Source organism: Lemur catta, chromosome 1 (assembly GCF_020740605.2).
Source record: "Lemur catta isolate mLemCat1 chromosome 1, mLemCat1.pri, whole genome shotgun sequence".
NCBI classification, from domain to species: Eukaryota; Metazoa; Chordata; class Mammalia; order Primates; family Lemuridae; genus Lemur; species Lemur catta.
Window position 1 is genome coordinate 113,149,848 of NC_059128.1, and position 19,131 is coordinate 113,168,978.

At 43.6% G+C, this 19,131-nt stretch overlaps 1 protein-coding gene across 3 annotated transcripts in view; it reads right to left on the reverse strand.

Annotated features, from left to right (window-relative positions):
• ADGRE1 (adhesion G protein-coupled receptor E1) overlaps nt 1-19,131 on the reverse strand; it is a 48,573-nt gene that overhangs the window by 12,135 nt on the left and 17,307 nt on the right. For all 3 annotated transcript variants that reach the window (XM_045548473.1, XM_045548462.1, XM_045548465.1), the window contains 14 exons: nt 18,939-19,058; nt 17,321-17,476; nt 17,078-17,197; nt 15,400-15,555; nt 14,327-14,473; nt 13,454-13,603; nt 11,317-11,460; nt 11,082-11,228; nt 9,902-9,990; nt 8,516-8,599; nt 5,029-5,206; nt 2,433-2,552; nt 1,819-2,018; nt 1,195-1,365 (listed from right to left, as the gene is read on the reverse strand). In XM_045548473.1, coding sequence (XP_045404429.1) covers nt 1,195-1,365; nt 1,819-2,018; nt 2,433-2,552; nt 5,029-5,206; nt 8,516-8,599; nt 9,902-9,990; nt 11,082-11,228; nt 11,317-11,460; nt 13,454-13,603; nt 14,327-14,473; nt 15,400-15,555; nt 17,078-17,197; nt 17,321-17,476; nt 18,939-19,058 — 1,982 coding nt within the window. The remainder of the gene's footprint in view (nt 1-1,194; nt 1,366-1,818; nt 2,019-2,432; nt 2,553-5,028; nt 5,207-8,515; nt 8,600-9,901; nt 9,991-11,081; nt 11,229-11,316; nt 11,461-13,453; nt 13,604-14,326; nt 14,474-15,399; nt 15,556-17,077; nt 17,198-17,320; nt 17,477-18,938; nt 19,059-19,131) is intronic.

Consider the following 19,131-nt stretch of genomic DNA (forward strand, 5'->3'; position numbering starts at 1 on the left):
CTTCGACTTCTGGGTGTGTATTCAGCCCTTCCCCTGTGCCATTCATTCATAATTCATTTTAAAATTAATGTTAAATTTATTTGAGTGCTTCCTCTGTGTTAAAGATAAGTCAGGCACCACCTCATGACCTCATTTCATAATATTGTCAACAAAGTGGTTAAGAAAACAGACTACAGTTCTGCCAGTTTCCAGCTGTATGAGTTTGGATGAGACACTCAACTGGTCTGTGCCTCAGTTTCCTCATCTGTTAAAATGGGAATGCTCATAGTAACTGCTTTGGAGGGTTGTTTTAGGAGGATTAAACAAATATGCTTAAAAGTACAATTGTGCCCAAAAGATACTAAGCACTATATAAGTGTTAGGCGTCATCGTTATTTTTATTTTTCTTGTTCTCATTTCTGAGATGAGAGAGCTGGGCTCAGCTCAGAGAGGTTGAGTGACGTGTCCAAGAAAACACAGCTAGGAAGGGCTAGAGATGGGATTTGAAAATAGATAAGTCTTTCTCTGGATCTTGTCTTAAATGCTAAGCCACATGGTCCTTTAAGCAGCATTTAAGACATCCTGGCAGGGAATCGAGCCTCAGGTCTAGCATGACAGGCAAAGATACTCTCCACAGCACCCTGAGGATGTCTTTCCTCTCTACCAAATCTACTCATTCGCCCAGGCTCACTTCATATCCCGTGTCTTCCCTGACCTACCATCAGCTCTCCCTGAAACACCTCTGAATTCCTACAGCACAAGCTCTTGCTCCATTTGTATGGTTTGGTGGGAAGAGACCTCTGGAGCCAGACTTCCCTGGGTTTGAACACCACTTCCACCCATTCCTAGCTTCATGACTGGGCAGGCTAAAGAACCTCAGTCTCCCATCCTGTGAAATGGGTCCAAAAACACTTCACTTAAAATACAGAGCCCAGCACACTGCAAGTGCTCATTAAATAAGATCTGTGATTGCTGTGGTGCCCACACCTGTTTTGGGTCCTTATTTCTCATTTTATACTTGAGTATCATGGCTTCCCCACCAGTCTGAGAATTCTGCTGGGGCAAAGGCATGGCACACACGCCTTCTGTCCCTAGGACTCCCTCCCACAACACCTGACACCTCGGGGGACACGCAACTGATGTTTAGTCAATATTTCCCCATTGGATTTGGGGCGGGGTACTCAGGAAGCCAGAGAACAGACCATCCGTACTGACCGTGAGCTCTCCGGAAGCCATGATGACGGCAAGATTCACCATCCGATTGCACCTGCACACAGTATGTGTCTCGGAAGCTTCCTGGACCACACAGCCAGAGGTTGTCCATCTCCCGCCCTTCACATCTGTGCTCCAGGAAACGCAAATGGGACTCTCTAACTCCTGCTTTGGCTGAAAAACAAAGGCCCTGGTCACCTGAGAATCCCCCTCAAATGAAGTTGATGTGGCCAACCTCAAGAGAAATTTGGGGCAAGAAGATGGGGAAATGGAGGAGAATGCTGATATTTCAAAATGCAGTGATGAAATGAAATGTCTTAGAGGCCAGACATGTTTCCACCACTGACTAGAACATAGTTTGTGTAAACAAACTACCCATAAAGGTTTCTGCATGGATGTGACTTCACCCATCCTAAATATCCTGCCAGTTGCTGAATGGAAGAGCCCCACAGGGAAACAGGAGAGCTCATCCCTCTGGAGCTGGATTTTGGGAATTGGCTGGAGGTGCTGGGAATGACAGAAGCTGCTGCCTTATGGGTGTCCCATTGAAAATGGGAGTTAAGGCCACGGAGGGTCCGGGGAGTTCTCGATAGGTCGACAGGGGTCTCAGTAGAGAATTTCACAAACCTTGATGTTCTCCAAAGTGTAGACGACTGGGTCTGAGAAGTTCTTTTTCTTCTCCCCAGTCATGATGCCCCCAATAACGCGAGAATTGATCTTCAGTTTTGTCTTGGAGTCGGCCAAGGGGGTCTGGAGGCCATGGAAGAAACGTTCATCTAAAACAGCCTCCATACCCACAAAGGAGACAAAAGCCACTCCGGTGGTCCCTGCAGATTTCCCACAGTGGAAAAAAAAAGGGGGGGTAATCGTTTGGTGAATAGTTATTATAGATGACCCAACACACGCATGCACACACACACACATGCATGTACACACACAAAGACACACTTTAATATCCCACACACCTCACCCCGCACACCTCACTGGGCTGCTCTGAGGGTTGAAATCCCAGTGAACTTCCAGACTGTGACCCTTCCCAAAACCATAAAAAAATTGTATTGTAAGATTATTTAATTAATGCCTGATTCCCTAGCAGGTGGAAAACCCTCTGAGGGCATGGGCCACTTCTGCCTCCACTCTCATGGATTCTCAACCCCCTGGCGCTGGTCCTTGCATCTAGAAGGTAAATATTTGCTGAGGGAATGGGCCCCAGCCTGGATTCTAGGACATGGGGTCAGTACCTGTGGATGCGGATTCTTTAATGATGGAACACCCAACCTTCATCTCGTCCCCTTTGGCTTTCAGGTTAAACACTATATTCTGTTTAGTGCATTCTTCATTGATAACTTTGCTCTCAATGTCTAAAAAGAGAAACGGAGACTTTGTATGAGATCACCCTGAAAGCGGGTCCCAAATTTAGTGTCTGTCCAAGAAAGGTATACAGACACGGTTGCAAGCAAAGGAAAGAACAGAAAGGTCTCACATCGTAGCAGGGGCATCAGGGAGAGAGGAGGTGAAGTCAACAGCAATGAAAAGCCAGATCTTCTGGCTACTCCAAATTTATAAGTTTTCCAAAGCCAGAGGAAACAGGAAGGGGCTGGAGCAAGCATAGCACAGTGGACAAGGGCTCAGGTTGTGCAGTCACATGGTGGTAACTAGGGCACCCAGCTCTGCCACTCACCAGCTGTGCAAATTTGAGCAGTGACTTAAACCTCTCTGAGCCTCCCATCTCTCATCCGTAATGTGGCAATAATTGCAAGACCTATCCCGTTGACTCTTCATGAAAATAAAACAGATAATGGAACCAAAAGTGTCTTCTCAGAATATAAATTAAATAATGCCATGCCTATTTCCAAATTCTCCAGTGCCCCACATCTTACTTCAAAGTCCCTAAGTCCCTCCATTTATCTGCAAAATCTGCCTCCTCCTTTCTTTTCTGACCCCTTCTCTTACTGTGCTCACCATCCTCTACACCTGCAGTCCCCAAACCCCAGGCAACAGACCAGTACCAGTCCATGGCCTGTTAGGAACCAGGCTGCACAGCAGGAGGTGAGTGGCAAGTGAGAGAGCTGAGCTTCATCGGTATTTACAGCCGCTCCCCATCACTCACATCACCGCATAAGCCCCGCCTCCTGTCAGATCAGTGGCGGCATTAGATTCTCATAGCAGCATGAACCTTACTGTAAACTGTGTGTGCTGAGGCTCTAGGTTGTGGCTCCTTATGAGAATCTAATGCCTGATGATCTGAGGTGGAGCTGAGGCAGTGATATGCAGCACTGGGGAGCAGCTGCAAATACAGATTATCATTAGCAGAGAGGTTTGACTGCACAATAAATATAATGTGCTTGAATCATCCTGAAACCATCCCCCCATCCCCACCCTGTGTGTGGAAATATTTTCTTCCATGAAACTGATCCCTGGTGCCAAAAATGTTGGGGACCACTGCCGTATGCCACTTCAGCCACACAGGCCACCCCATTGTTCCTTGAACTCACCAAGTATTTCTACGCTTGCTCTTTCTCCTAATAGTTACACAGCTCCCTTCTTTGAGGTCCCTGCCCCAATGAGACATCCCCTGACCACACTATATAAAATAACAACTCCCCCACTAATTCTAGACCCTCTCTAACCTCCCTAGCCTGCTGTATTTTCCTCAATAGAGCTATCTCTATCTGTTATACCAGATGTCCGTTTTGTTTATTGTCTGATTCAACTCACTAAAATATAAGATTTGTGGCTGGGTGTGGTGGCTCACATCTGTAATCCTAGCACACTGGGAAGCCGAGGCAGGAGGATCACTTCCAGTTAGGAGTTCAAGACCAGCCTGAGCAAGAGCAAGAGCCCATCTCTACAAAAAAATGGAAAAATTAGCCAGGCATGGTGGCATGCCTCTATAGTCCCAGCTACTCGGGAGGCTGAGGCAGGAGGATTGCTTGAGCCCAGGAGTTTGAGGTGGCAGTGAGCTACGATGACACCACTGCATTCCAGCCTGGGTGACAGCACCAGACTCTCTCTCAAAAAAAAAAAAAAAGATTGGTGAGGTCAGTTGTGTTCACTACTGTTGGGAGTCCATCAAATACTCAAACTCTACATCTTGGCCTCCTGGGCATCCATTAGGATGGAATTTCCTAGGTTTGTGTGACTGATACAGGAACTACTACTGGGAGTGGGTTGTTGCTGTAAAAGATCCACAGCACCCAGTATGCCCAAGTGGCCACCCATCAAGCATGCATCAGTCAGGAAAGGATTAGTCATGCCACAGTAACAAACAACTCCCAGTCTTAGTGGATTAGAAAATAACAAGGATGTATTGGTCCTTAATGCTTTGTGTTTGCCATTGATTAACTGGGGGCCATGCTCTGTGTTTTCTTTACTCTGGCACCCAGGCATTTGGAGCAGCTGTGACCTGAAACACTGCCAGTCACTATGTCAGAGGGAGAGAAAGTTCTGGAATGTCTCACACCAGCAATTATTCTCTTCCCCAGTCCATTGGCCAGAACTAGTCACAAAATCCCAGCTAATCCCAGAGAGCCAGGAAGTGCAGTCCTACCACGTTCCCAGCAGGGGGAGCTGGAAATAATTGAACACAGCAAATAACCACCGTACCTTAACCCAGCACAAATATTGGCTGAATAAATTAATGACAGGCTCTTATCACAGTGGCTGGCCCTTGCCAAGCACTCAACAAATGGGAAATATTAACATGATTAGACTTGCTTTGCTGGGAGATCAGGGTTTTGAAACAGTTGGGGAAAAGGTGAGTGGGAGAGTCACGGAAAATCCCTTTGCCAGAGTCACTCCTCGAAATCAAACCTTGCCATGAGTGGTTTATCCTACCCAGGTTTTCCGTCCGAATAGTCTGACTGACGTTCGCCGAGGGGTCCAGAAGAGCTGCCAATACGGTGCTTTCCACACTCTGCAGGACGACCGTGCCCAGCGCGGACATCTTTTCCTTGGTGAATTTGGAAGATGTAGATACTCGTTCAAGCACAGGGGCAAGGCTCTTGGCCGTACTCTGCAAGGAAAGATGTGTTTGTTAGTGTTCTCCCCCCTCTCCCTTTCTCTCTCTCCCTCTCTTTCTCTCTCTCTCTCACACACACACACACACACTCACACTAATGAAATAACAGCCGTCCTTTCTCTCTTTAGGAAGACACGTTTGGGAATCAAGAGCAAAGGCAAACTGAAAAGACCATTCACTCAGGCCCCTCTTCCCAATTCAAGATGCTCCACTGGGAATACAAACTGGTGTTGCCTTTATAGAATTCAGTAATTTAGCACCTATGACAACATAAACTTCACATACTCTTGGACCCAGCAATTTCCCTTCCAGGAATTAATCCTTCCAGAAATACTTAAAATTTGTACAAGGATCTTGTCCAGTGATGTTCACGTTGGGATGGTTTGTGGAAAGCCTAAATGCCCACTACATTGGTTAAATAAATGAAGATTAAGCAGTCAAACCATGGGATAGTATGCAGCTGTTAACAAGAATGTCATTGATCAAATTGGGATTAACTGATTAATACTTAAGTGCACAGTTAGTGGTAACATTCACTGGGTATTGGGCAGGTGGGAGGGGGGGAGGAGGAGATAGGTATATTCACCACCTAATGGGTGCGGTGCACACCGTCTGGAGGATGGACATGCTTGAAGCTCTGACTCAGGTGGGGCAAAGGCAATATATGTAACCTGAACATTTGTACTCTTGTAATATGCTGAAATAAAAAATTAAAATTAAAATAAAACTGAAAAAAAAAAGAATGTCATAGCATACCTACATGTATTAACAGGAAAAAAGTCCATGGGCTATTGTTTCGTATGTGCGTTTTTGTTTTTTTTTTTTTGACAGTGACCAACACTTGCAAATGGCCTATTGTTAAGTCAAGCAAATTACAGAGTGACATGTATGTATTATCTCATTTAGTTCAGAAACAATAATTCTAATTTTTTAAATTATATTTATGGTATTTATGTGCTGGCATATTGAAATAAAAATAACACACACTTGTTAAGAGCCAGGTATTGTTTTGAGTATCTTACACATATATAAACTGTTTAATTTGGCGAAGATAACTATAAAATAGAGACCATTATTATGTTCATTTTTGGATAGGGAAACAAGGACGTGTATCTAGTAGGTGAGAGACCTGTGATCTGAATCTTGGCAGCACCCGATGCTGACTCACTAGTAACTGCCCTCAACCTCTTATAGTAAATGCTCAATAGATGATTCTAAAATGTGTTTGTGTATACACACACTCACAAAAAGATATCGAAAGATAGCATCTAACTGTTAGCATTGGTTATGTCTGGAGGGATAGGATTAAGAAAAGCAATAATGATAATAGTATTGTTCATGTTATGAGATAGGGGTGAAATTTGAGTGGTGTTTGTCCAGGAGAAACAGGATGTCCTGAGTTCTGTAACAGTATCCCGGAAAGGCACGGCTTTGGAGTCCACACCCGCCACAACCCTGACACGGGAGAAAAAAATCTCAACTAGAAGCCTCTTAGAAAAACATGGTCCACAATTCTACAGCTGATGAAATCTCATCAAAACCACCCCCTGAAATGTTGACTCTAATCTTCTTAGTTCAGAAGGTTATTTCATACTTTCAGGAAAGTAAAAAAAAAAAAAAATAGACAAATTAAATATCCTTAGCGGTAATACTTGTGTGGGAAATTTAAAAGGTTTTGAGATCTTTAGCATAATCTGGAAACATCTGTTATTTAAAGGGTTTAGAACAATTTGGCACATTGGAGAAGCTAACCAGTTAACCACATGGTTCTGCTGCAAAAAACGATTAGACTTGTGATTTTAAAACGAACAATTTCAGACAACATGGCTGTTTATAAACTGTATTGAATGTTTAAGGGAATCTGAATTATTATTAATATATTAATAGGTTTGATCAATTGGATTTATGGGTCATTCAAGGGCTCTAGTGACTTTGCCTGTTAGATTTGGAAATCTTCCTCATTAGGTACTTGAAATTGGGGGGAAATTAGGATATTTGTAAAGATAGCATAAAACATTTGAGAAAATTTAATTAAGTGTGTAAACAAGGTCAACCATTCATGAAAATGTAAACTTAATGAATAAATATGTTAAATTAACTTTAAATTGGTAAAATTACAAGTAAACGTATTATTCTTATTTTCATACAAAAATAACCAGATTTATAAATAAAACAACATCCCTAAGTCCAACTTAAAGGCTTAAGAAAAACTGAGTTTTCATGTCTGCAACTGTAATAACTGAGCTGCTCTTAGGTATTTACCCTGGAGACACGAAAATTCATGTTCACACACACAAAAACACTGCACAGGAGAGTTTATAGCAGCTCTATCGATAACCACCAAAAGCAATATATGTAACAAAAGTTTACATAAATAAAGAGGCCACAATTATTTTAAAAAAAAAAGCTGGAAACAACTGAAATGTCCTTCAAAAATGAATGGATAAACAAACCACGGTGCATTTATAAAATGGGATATTACTCAGCAATAAAAGACAAATGAAGCAAGAAATGAAGCGTTGATCCATGCTACAACATGGATGAACCCTGAGGACATCATGCTCCATGACATAAGCCAGACACAGAAGGACAAATCCTGTGTGGTTTCACTCACAGGAGGTCCCTAGAGTCGTCAGAGCCACAGAGACAGGAAGTAGGTGGTGGGTGCCAGGGGCTGGGGGGGGGAGGGCGGGCAGTGAGCGTTTCATGGGGACAGAGTGTCAGTTCGGGAAGATGAGAAAGTTCTGGAGATGGAGGGTGGTGATGGTTTGCACAATACTATGAATACACTAAATGTCACTAATGGTAAAAATTTAGAAAAGAAGGAGAAGGAGGAGGAGGAGGAATGGAACTATTGATAAACGCAACATCCTTGAGTCTCAAATGCACTGTGCTGAGTGAAAGAAGTCAGTCCCAAAAGGCCATATACTCTGTGATTCCATTTATATCACCCTCTTGAAAAGACAAACTGCAGTGACAGAGATGTATAGAGGTTAGGGGTGAAGGGGGTATCTGACTATAAAGAGAAAGCCAAACGGAATTTTTGGAGGAAATGAAACTGCTCTGTATTCTGATTGTGGTGGTAGTTCCACAAATCTATTCACGTGATTAAACTCACAGAACTATACACCAAAAAAAAAACAAATAAATAAAGTAATTTTACCTCATGTTAATTTTTAAAACCTTACAACTATAATATGTTAAATGTTAACTCACAACCCATGAATTACAAAGAGGACTTTCCGCACTCCCCAAATGTACCCGAGATGTTTGAAACTCAAGACACAAAAATTTTATTTTTACCTTCAGAGAAACCACAGTGGTTTTGTTTTCACACACATCATTCAGAATGCTGAAGATGGCATTTATCAGTGCACAAAAGGAGACCTGTGCCCCAGAAGAAAGAGCATTTGTGAGCACTGACCCATCCATTCCTCCAAGCACATAATCCACAAATTGAGCCATCAAGCCCATCGTACTCCTGAATCCCCAAGTATCTAGAATTCCCAGGGAAATAAAACTATCCTTTGATCAAAATTAGAATCACATCACCTTTCCTTTCCATGAATAAAAGAAGCAAACATGAACAAACAGCAAAACTATTTAGTGGTACAAAAAGATGGGGAAATGTGTAAGCAAACAGTGGTTCGAATGAAATACTACTCAACCCTGAAAAAGGAAGGATTTCTGATACATGCTATAGAGTGAATGAAGCTTGAAAACGTCATGCCCAGTGAAAGACGCCAGACACAAAGGAACTAATATTGTACGATTCCATGTATAGGAAATGTCCAGGAAAGACAAATCCATGAAGACAGAAAGCTGATTAGTGTTGGCCATGGGCTGGGAGAAGGGAATAATGGGGAGTGAGTGCTTAATGGGGAAGGGTTTCTTCTCAGGGTGATGAAAATGTTCTGGAACCAGATAATGGTGACAGTTGCACAACATTGTGGATGGACTAAATGCCACTGAATTGTGCACTTTAAAATATGTAAAATGATACATTTTATGTTATGTGTATTTTACAATTTAAAAGTAAAAACAGTGGTCCAAGGTGTGTGGTAGTTCCAACGCTAATTTACAAGCTCTTATTTAGAACAGTAGCAACAATTTCTAAATAGACTATAGAGTTTTTACACACAGCAATGACTTCATTAGATAGGAGGTCCAAATTCCTCACTGCTAGGCTAGCTGAGTATCACCCGTCCCATATCACTTGGATGCAACAACAACACCTTCACTGTTGGGGAGACTCCAATACAGTCTCCCCTTCTTCTTCCTCAAGTTTTAGATAAGCAAATATCCTTCCTTCCCAGCTTCCCTTGCAGCTATGTGTGACCATGTGACTAATTTTTGGCCAGTCAGGTAACAGAAGTGAAGCTGGGTCATGCAGTTAAAGGAGAAAAGACTGTGCCTTCCATTTCCTCTTCTCCCCTTCCTACCATCTGGAATGCAGATGTGATGGCAGGAGCTGGAGCAGCCGTCTTGGGCCACAACATGGGAGCTTTATGGACTCATCATTATCAGCTCTGCACATCTTACACTCAGGCTGTTACAGAAGAGAGAAACAAACTTCTATCTGGTTTATGCTACTGTTATTTTTGCCTTTGTTAAAACTGCAAAAACAACATTCTACCTAAGTGGCTTCTAGGAAAACCTCAAGAACTAGGAAACTTCAAAAACACTTACATATTCAGGTTTCAATGCTGCTCCCCCTTGGCATTGCTGGACCTGTTTATTATTGGGTATCACATCTTCCATACACTTGAAGGGAAGTCCTAGGAAGAAAACAAAAGCAACAAAACCAAATGTCAACCACAGCAAGGCAGGATAAAAAAAAAGTCAGATTTCATTCCCCCTCTCCGGCTTAAAAATGGCCCATAGCCATAACACAAAATGGTGAAGCTAAACAAACTACAGCTGTGCACTACAACATGAGGGATTCTACAGAGTGCAATATTGAGTGAAAACAGCAGATCAGAGAAGACCATAAATAGTGTGATACCATTTTTGCAAAGCTCCAAAGCAAGCAAAACTAAGCAGATATATTGTTTAGGGATACATACCCAGGAGGGAATATTTTTTAAAAGTAGGAGAATAATGAACCCAAAATTCCAGGTGGGTCCCTCAGAGGAGGAGACATAGTGGGAAGGAACATGCAGAAGACACAATGGTATTGATGATATTCTCTTTCTTATGTTGGGAAAGGCCTCAGGTATGTTCATTTTATTGTTATACCTCATTGCTTCCCTATAAGTATTAATAACATATATTTTTAATGTATCCCATAATCCATAATTTTAAAACTTTAAACCTTTTGTGGTTCCCCATTGTTCTTGGGGGAAAAAAGACTCCAAAATTCTTCACATGGCACACACACAAGGCCCTGCAGACTCTGACCTCTCTCCACCTCATTGCACACATCTAATGCCACTTCCTCTTGTACTCACTTTGCGTGAGCCTCAGGGCCTTTGCACATGCCATAACCCAGAACACTGTGATCCCTCTCTTCATCTAGAGAATTCCTACTCCTCTTTCAAGTTTCCACTTAAATATCCTTTGCATGGAGCAAATTCAATATTCCATTGACCACTCCAAAGCACATTATGCATTTTCAATCATTGCACTCATCCTAATAACTATTAAATATTACGTAATTGTGTGTGAAGGAGCCCCCTGGCTCCTTCCCTAGATAATAAGCCCTCTGAGAATGAGAATCATGCCCATCATATCCAGAACTGAAGAATGCTCAGTACTTAGTGAATGGGGTGGAAGTAAGAGAAGGATCCAGGGGTTGAGTAGAGTGAGAAATTTTAGAACCAAAGCAAGACACAGATTCCATCGCCAAGACATACAAAGAGATTATTACTTTTACAGCTGAGGTTGCCATATTTCTGGAAGCGTTCTGGATCAGGACGAAAGCCCATCATGCAGCTGCAGCTGTAGGAGCCCAGGGCATTGGTGCAGACAGAATGTGGACCACACAGTGATGGATCTTGGAAGCACTCATCGATATCTGCAAGGAACTGGAGAATATCAGGAAACCCAGAGGAACAAGGAGGAGAAATGACTTCTCAGGGCTGTCCCAGAAAACTCTCCCTCACCTCTACATTTCACTTTCTGGTCTGTGAAATTCGTCTGTCTATTGCTTGGTACGAAGCCAGGGTGGCAGGTGCAAAAGTAGCTCCCGGGAGTGTTGGTGCAGGTTGCATTGACGGGGCATGTCTTGAAAGCACACTCATCGATATCTGTAGGGTACGGAATCAGTGTGAAGCAGAGGTGGGCCAATGGTCCAACCAAGTCATACTTCTTCCAAAGTATAGAGTCGTGGTCCACTAGACAATGGTGTCCCTGCCAGAGAATACATTTTCCAGAACGTTCTGCATCTAGGTGCGGCCATGTGACTAGTTTTCACTCGTTGAATAGGAGAACTTATGAGATACACGTCACTTGTGGGCCACACTGGTCAAGAAGTAGGTGTGACCTCTCTCTTCTCTCTTCCCCCTCCACTGGCTAGAACGAGGGACTCCAAGGCTCTAAGGGATAGGAGGACCAAAAGATGGAGAAAGACCTGGTGCCTTCATCACCATGTGAAGGAAGGCTGCCCACTGGCCAGGCATATCCATATTGTCTTGTTATAAGAGTGAGAAATTTCTATTATGTTAAGCTATAATTGGGGGGAAATTTGTAGGCAGTATCTGTAGACATTTTTGGTTATCACAACAAAGAGTGATACTGAGATCTAGTGAGTAAAGGCCAACGATGCTTCCAAACATCCTACACTGCACAGAACACGCTCCCCACAGCAACAAAAAAGTATACAGCCCAAAATGTCAATAGTGCTAAGGCTGAGAAACTCTGACTTAACTAATCCAGGGGGATGCCAGGTTACTATGCCAACAGAGGCTTAGGTCTCCCTCGGAGGGTTTCTGAATTGCAGCAGATACATGGACTAGAATGTTATGGGGGGAAAAAATGATGAGGAAGGTGGTAAAGACAAAAGTTTTCTTATTTCTATAACAACTCACAAAATAGGAGGACTAAACAGGCAACATTGACTAGTGACTCAAGCCAGTATATGGTGTCTGGCACTGGGCGTTACCGTGGAGAATTGGAATAAAAAGTCTTTGTGATATGAATGTGGATTAATTTGAAGGCCCCCAAAGACACACAAGAAAGGGCCGTCGTTGGAAGGTAAGGGGAAGTGGTTTTCCTGTTAGTATCACGGAAGACGTCTCCTCATTTAGAAGGAGAGAGATCCCCACTTCCAGAAACATTTAAGCATAAACTAGGTGACATCTTGTCACAGGGAGCACAGATGAAATGCGCATATGTCCCTGGTGGTCTAGTGGCTGAAATTTGCATATGGAGTTGGGCTAGATGCACCGTTTTCAAAACTTTTTCACCCAGCAAGCTTTTCTTTATGTGAAGTGAAACCCACATACATAAAACAAATAAAAGAGGTGATAATTTGACAAAAGCAGGATGGGAGAGCCCATGGCCTTGCCTGCATGGCTTCTGCCTTGGTCTCGATGGGATCCCATTTGGGTGCCTGGGAGCACCTAAACCTGTACTAACTTATTTATAAGGTCCTTTTCAACTTGACCCCTCCATTATTCTGCTTCTAACAATATCAGCAGCTAGCGAATATCAACAAATAATAAGAAATACAGCCTTTTTAATGAAGAGAAGCATGCGTTTTTCACAGTTGAAGAATATAAAATGCAATAGAATAGATATTCCAAAGATGGCCTCCAGCAATTCCTCCACTTCCTGTAGGCACATGTTGCTCCTTTAGTGAGACAGGGAGTTTATTTCCCCTTCCTTGAAATCTATACGGGCCCTGGGCCCATGGTCAATAGAGTGTGGTAGAAGGACTGTTTGTCCCAAGTCCCTTCCAAGCCCAGCCCATAAAAAGACTGGCAGTTTTTTGCTTTTTTCTTCCTGAAATGCTCTGTCTTAGAGATGCTGCCATGCTATGAGGAAGCCCAAGCAGCGATGTGGAAAGACTCATGAGGAAAGCTCAGGGTCCCAGTGGAGATCCCAGTCAGAGACCAGCACCAATTGCCAGTCACATAAGCAAGACCATTTTGGATGTGCCAGCCATCCTAGATCCTTAAAAATCATGTGCTCAACCTGTAGAATAGTGAGCAAGAATAAAGGGTCATTGTTCTAAAGCCGCTATGTTTCAAGGTCGTTGGATATCCATTGAGACGTCCTCAGCATGGCTGGGAGACTTACCTACACATTCAAAAGCCCCTGGATCCTTGAGGGTCCAAAAATTGGGTGAAAAGAAGCCAGCCAGGCAGGAGCAACTGTATGCTCCCGGGACGTTGATGCAGATGGAATTGGGACCACAAAGAGTTGAGTTCCTGGAGCATTCATCCACATCTAAGCAGAAAACCAGTCTAAGTCAAAAGAAGGAAGGACACTGGGGCTACAGCCCCTCATAGCCTCACTGCTGACTGGAGCCAATGTGTTTCCCTGGTTCCAATCTCACCTTCTTGAACCACGTTTTCACCATGCAGAGAGCAACCATTAGAGGCATATTGATGACCCATAAACTACTCCGACAATACTCTCCACGGCTCAGGATAAAATCCAAACTCCTCATTAGATGTGCAAGGCTCTGAGAACCTGGCCCCAACCAAGCTCACCTACTGAATCGTTTGCTCCTAATCTCCTTGCAATTTATGAGGCAGGTGCATAGATTAACTTTAGTCCACACAGGTTGATTTTCTCCCAGTGAACTTTCTTCTGGGTTCAAAGCCCGGCTCTGTCACTGAAGGGCTTGGTGATCCTGGGTGCGATGGTCTGAATGGTGGCCCCCCCTCCTCCCAAATTCATATGTTGAAGCCCAAACCCCCAATATGATGGTATTTGGAGATGTTATTCACTGCTCTATCCCAAGTGCCTTAACTATTATAGAGTATAGAATAGGTGCTCAAGAGGTGTTTGTTGAATGAGTGAGTGAGTGACTGAATGAATGAATAGTTATAGGCTCCAGATTTGCAGATGAAGGTCATGAACTCAGCCAAGACTCTCCCCAACCCTGTCACTGGCGTCTTTGCAAACAGATGTGGACCCGAGTCTCCAAAAGACACCTCCGCCTACCTTCACAGGATCCCCCCACACCCTGGAAACTCAGGGAGCCGCTGCTGGATTCAAATCCTCGGTTGCAGACGCAAGAGTAGTTTCCAAGAGTGTTATAACAAGTCGCGTTCTCCGGGCAAGCTCTGGGGTTGGCACATTCGTTCACCTCTGAGGAGTGGAAGAGAAAACCCCAAACCCAGGTCAAGGAAAATGAGGAAAGACGACGGCAGACGGCAGATAGGAGATTCACCCTGCATGTTCATTTGCAGCAGACTGGGCTGATGCACTCCAGTATCTGTGTTCTCCCCTTTTCCAGGGCACACAGTGGGACATATTTCCCAGTCGCCTCCTACACTTAGCCATTGCCATGAGAATAAATTCTGGCCAATGATATGTAAGCAGAAGGGTGGCAAATAATTTCAAAACATAATTAACGGAGATTACAAAAATGGCCATAGTCCATTACTCTTCTCTGTATTCACACCTTGGAATGTAGATTGCATGCATGTGACTTTGCCATGCCAACCACGAACAGGTGGGATCTGTTTCCCCATACCTTGAATATAGCTGGCCCTATGACTTGCATTGGCCAGTAGAATGCAGAAGAAGTGACAAGAGCCAGACGCAAACTCGAGACTTAAGAAATCTGTTTCCTTCTGTTCATTCTCCTGGCCCTCTTACCTCTTCCATAGAAATAAACCCCAGACTACCCTAATGAAGAATGAAAGACCAAGTGGAAGCGAAATGAACCATTCCAGATGAGTCCCAGACATGTGAAACAGCCGAGCCAGGATGTGCTCACTGTGGACACAAGAACAAGCCCAGGTGAGACCAAAAGAACTGGCCAAGAGAGCCTAACCTAAATTGCTAACCCATGGACTCCAGAGCTAAATAAATGTGGTTGTTTTTAGCCGTTAACTTTCAGGGTGATATGTTACTCAGCCATAACTCACTGCTACAAATAGATGAGAAAAAGCAGAGATGACATCCAACATCTCTTAGACCAAGCCAGGGGACATGTGATAAGGGCTTGATCACTCCTGGCCTTTCACAGTCTTTAGTCATCATCCCTATAGATAAACATGGAGCATTACCTGTACAGGCAAAATGACCTGGCTTGCCCGGGATCCAGCCATTTCCAGTGGGAGAAGAGAAACCAGGCAAACAGCTGCATTTGTATGTCCCCAGCATGTTTTCGCAGACTGAGTGAGGGCCACATATTTGGGGGCTTTGAGAACATTCATCAACATCTAGACAGAGAAACAGTTAGAGTTACAAATGCACCTCATCCTGGTAAAGCAAACTGTATTTTCAAAAACTGATTAAAATGATATCTCCCATCTCACATGCTCCTCATTTCACATGACTTTGGTGCTCCTTTCATCAAGTGGTGGGGTATATGTCCCCTCTGCTCTCAAATCTGAATATGCTGTGACTATGATGGAAGTGACACTGGGTCAAAAAGATACCATGCTAAGTCATAAATACATCTTACACTTTCACCTTGTTCTCTTGAGACGCTCATCCTTAGACCCAGCCACCATACTGTGAGGAAGCCCAACCATCCATGAACTTCTACAGTGACATTCCATATTTTCATAATCAGAAAAGAAAGAGTGGGGAGAAACGTAGGGAAAGGAAAGAAGGAGGGAAGGGAGGGAGGAAGCAAGGAAGGAAATTAGTTGAAGTCTTAAATCCTGCCATCTTGTGAATCTAATCTTATTTGTTTATGTAACAGAATTATGATTTGTTTTACACTTGCCATAGACCCCAGGTTGAATGCCACCCCCAGCTGAACCAAGCATGCAATGGTGGGTAGAATATAACCATTCAGACCGAGGAGTGGGGACTGACTTCAGAAGGGGACACCATATGGCACCATCAAGGATCCAATCAGATCAAGCCCTTGCATCATCCCATGCCATGACCCAATCAGATCATGTCTCCTGGCATTACTTCATTGTAAGAACCAATCAAATCACATCATTAACCTATGCTTATAAAACTGACCCAGCCCCCAGCTACAGAAGACAGACTTGAGCCTTTCCTCCTTTCCAGTCATCAGTCAACTTGCAATAAAACTTTTCTTTTCTCAAAGCCTGGTGCCACACAGTATTGGCTTCTATGCACACCGGAAGCAAGCCCATTGATTTGCTCAGTAACAAGAACTCCCTGTTATACTCAAATACACCTGACCCACTGTTTGATTCATACTAACTCCTCAACAACAGTTAAAGTCCCACCTCTTCCAATTAACACGTGCATATTCTTGAAAAGTCACTTCACCTCCTTGAGCCCTAATTTTCCCCCTAAAATGAGGAAATCCAGGCCGGACATGGTGGCTCATGCCTGCAATCCTAGCACCCCCAAAGTACCAGGAGGCCAAGGCAGGAGGATTGCTTGAGGCCAGGAGTAGGAGACCAACCTGGCAACATAGCCAGACCCTGTCTCTACAGAAAATAGAAAAATTATTCTAGCACAGTGGTAAGTGGCTGAGGCAGGAGGATCATTGGCACCCAGGCATCTGAGGTTGCTGTGAGCTATGATGATGCCATTGTATCTACCCCTGGGCAATAGAGTGAAAATCTATCTCAAATAATCAAAAATGATTAAAAAAATTTAAATGATTAAAATGATTTAAAAATTTTATTTTTTAATCAAAAATAAAATAAAATAAAATAAAGTGAGAAAATCCCTTCTTCATATTGTCTTCTAATGACGTGATCCATGATTAATTAAGTGGGTAAATAATGAAGAGCTGGTCCTTTATACCTTCACAGGTGGACTTGCTAGCGATGAATCCAACTTGGCAGTTGCAACTGTAGCTTCCCACAGAGTTGGCACAGTGAGAATGCTCAGGGCAGACACCACTGGTGAGGCACTCATCGATGTCTGACAAGGAGTAGAGAAGAGTGAGTGGACAAGAGATTGGCTGTGTAAGTCTAGAAACACAGGAACTCAACCCAATAGTAGATGTCCACCAAAGGCCCATGCCTGAGAGCCCAAGAGCATTACCTGTACAGGCAAATTGGCCTGGCTTGGCCCGGATCCAGCCATTTCCAGTGGGAGAAGAGAAACCAGGCAAACAGCTGCATTTGTATGTCCCTGGCATGTTTTCGCAGACTGAGTGGGGGCCACATATTGGGGGGCTTTGAGAACATTCATCAACATCTAGACAGAGAAACAGTTAGAGTTACAAATGTACCTCATTCTGGTTAGCAGATTGTATTTTTCAAAAGCGATTGAAACGATAGCTCCCATCCCACATGCTCTTCCTTTAACATGACAGTGGTGCTCCTTTCATCAAGTGGTGGCATATATGTCCCCTCTGCTCTCAAATCTGAACATGCTTGTGACTATGATGGAAGTGACACTGAGTCAAAAAGATGCCATGCTAAGTCATAAATATATCTTGTACTTGCACCTTGTTGTCTTGAGACGCTCATCCTTAGACCCAGCCACCATACTGTGAGGAACCCCAACCATCCATGAACTTCTACAGTGACCTTTCATATTTTCATAATCAGAAAAGAAAGAGTGGGGAGAGAGGTAGGGAAAGGAAAGAAGGAGGGAAGGGAGGGAGGGAAGAGGAAGCAAGGAAGGAAATTAGTTGAAGTCACAAATCCTGCCATCTGTGAATGTAATCTTATTTGTTTATGTAACAGAATTATGATTTGTTTTACACTTGCCATAGACCCCAGGTTGAATGCCACCCCCAGCTGAACCAAGCATGCAATGGTGGGTAGAATATAACCATTCAGACCGAGGAGTGGGGACTGACTTCAGAAGGGGACACCAGGAGGCACCATCAAGGATCCAATCAGATCAAGCCCTTGCATCATCCCATGCCATGACCCAATCAGATCATGTCTCCTGGAATTACCTCATTGTAAGAGCCAATCAAATCATGTCATTAACCTATGCTTATAAAACTGACCCAGCCCCCAGCTGCAGAAGACAGACTTGGGCCTTTCCTCCTTGCCAGTCATCAGTCAACTTGCAATAAAACTTTTCTTTTCTCAAAGCCTGGTGCCACAGTATGGGCTTCTATGCACACTGGAAGCAAGCCCATTGATTTGCTCAGTAACAAGAACTCCCTGTTATACTCAAATACACCTGACCCACTGTTTGATTCATAGTAGGTCCTAGCAACAGTTAAAGACCCACCTCCTCCAATTAACACTTGCATAACCTTGAAAAGTCGATTCACCTCCTTGACTCTAATTTTCTCTCTAAACTGAGAAAATCCAGGCCAAACGTGGTGGCTCATGCCTGTAATCCTAGCACTCCCAAAGTACCAGGAGGCCAAGGCAGGAGGATTGCTTGAGGCCAGGAGTAGGAGACCAACCTGGCAACATAGCCAGACCCTGTCTCTACAGAAAATAGAAAAATTATTCTAGCACAGTGGTAAGTGGCTGAGGCAGGAGGATCATCGGCACCCAGGCATCCGAGGTTGCTGTGAGCTATGATGATGCCACTGCATCTACCCCTGGGCAATAGAGTGAAATCCTGTCTCAAACAATCATAAAATAAGATAAAATAAACTGAGAAAATCCCTTCCTCATATGGTCTTCTAATGACGCCATCCTTAATTAATTAAGTGGGTAAATAATGAAGAGCTGGTCCTTTATACCTTCACAGGTGGACTTGCTAGCAATGAATCCAACTTGGCAGTTGCAACTGTAGCTTCCCACAGAGTTGGCACAATGAGAATGCTCAGGGCAGACACCACTGGTGAGACACTCATCGATGTCTGAGAAGGAATAGAGAAGAGTGAGTGGACAAGAGATTGGCTGTGTAAGTCTAGAAACACAGGAACTCAACCC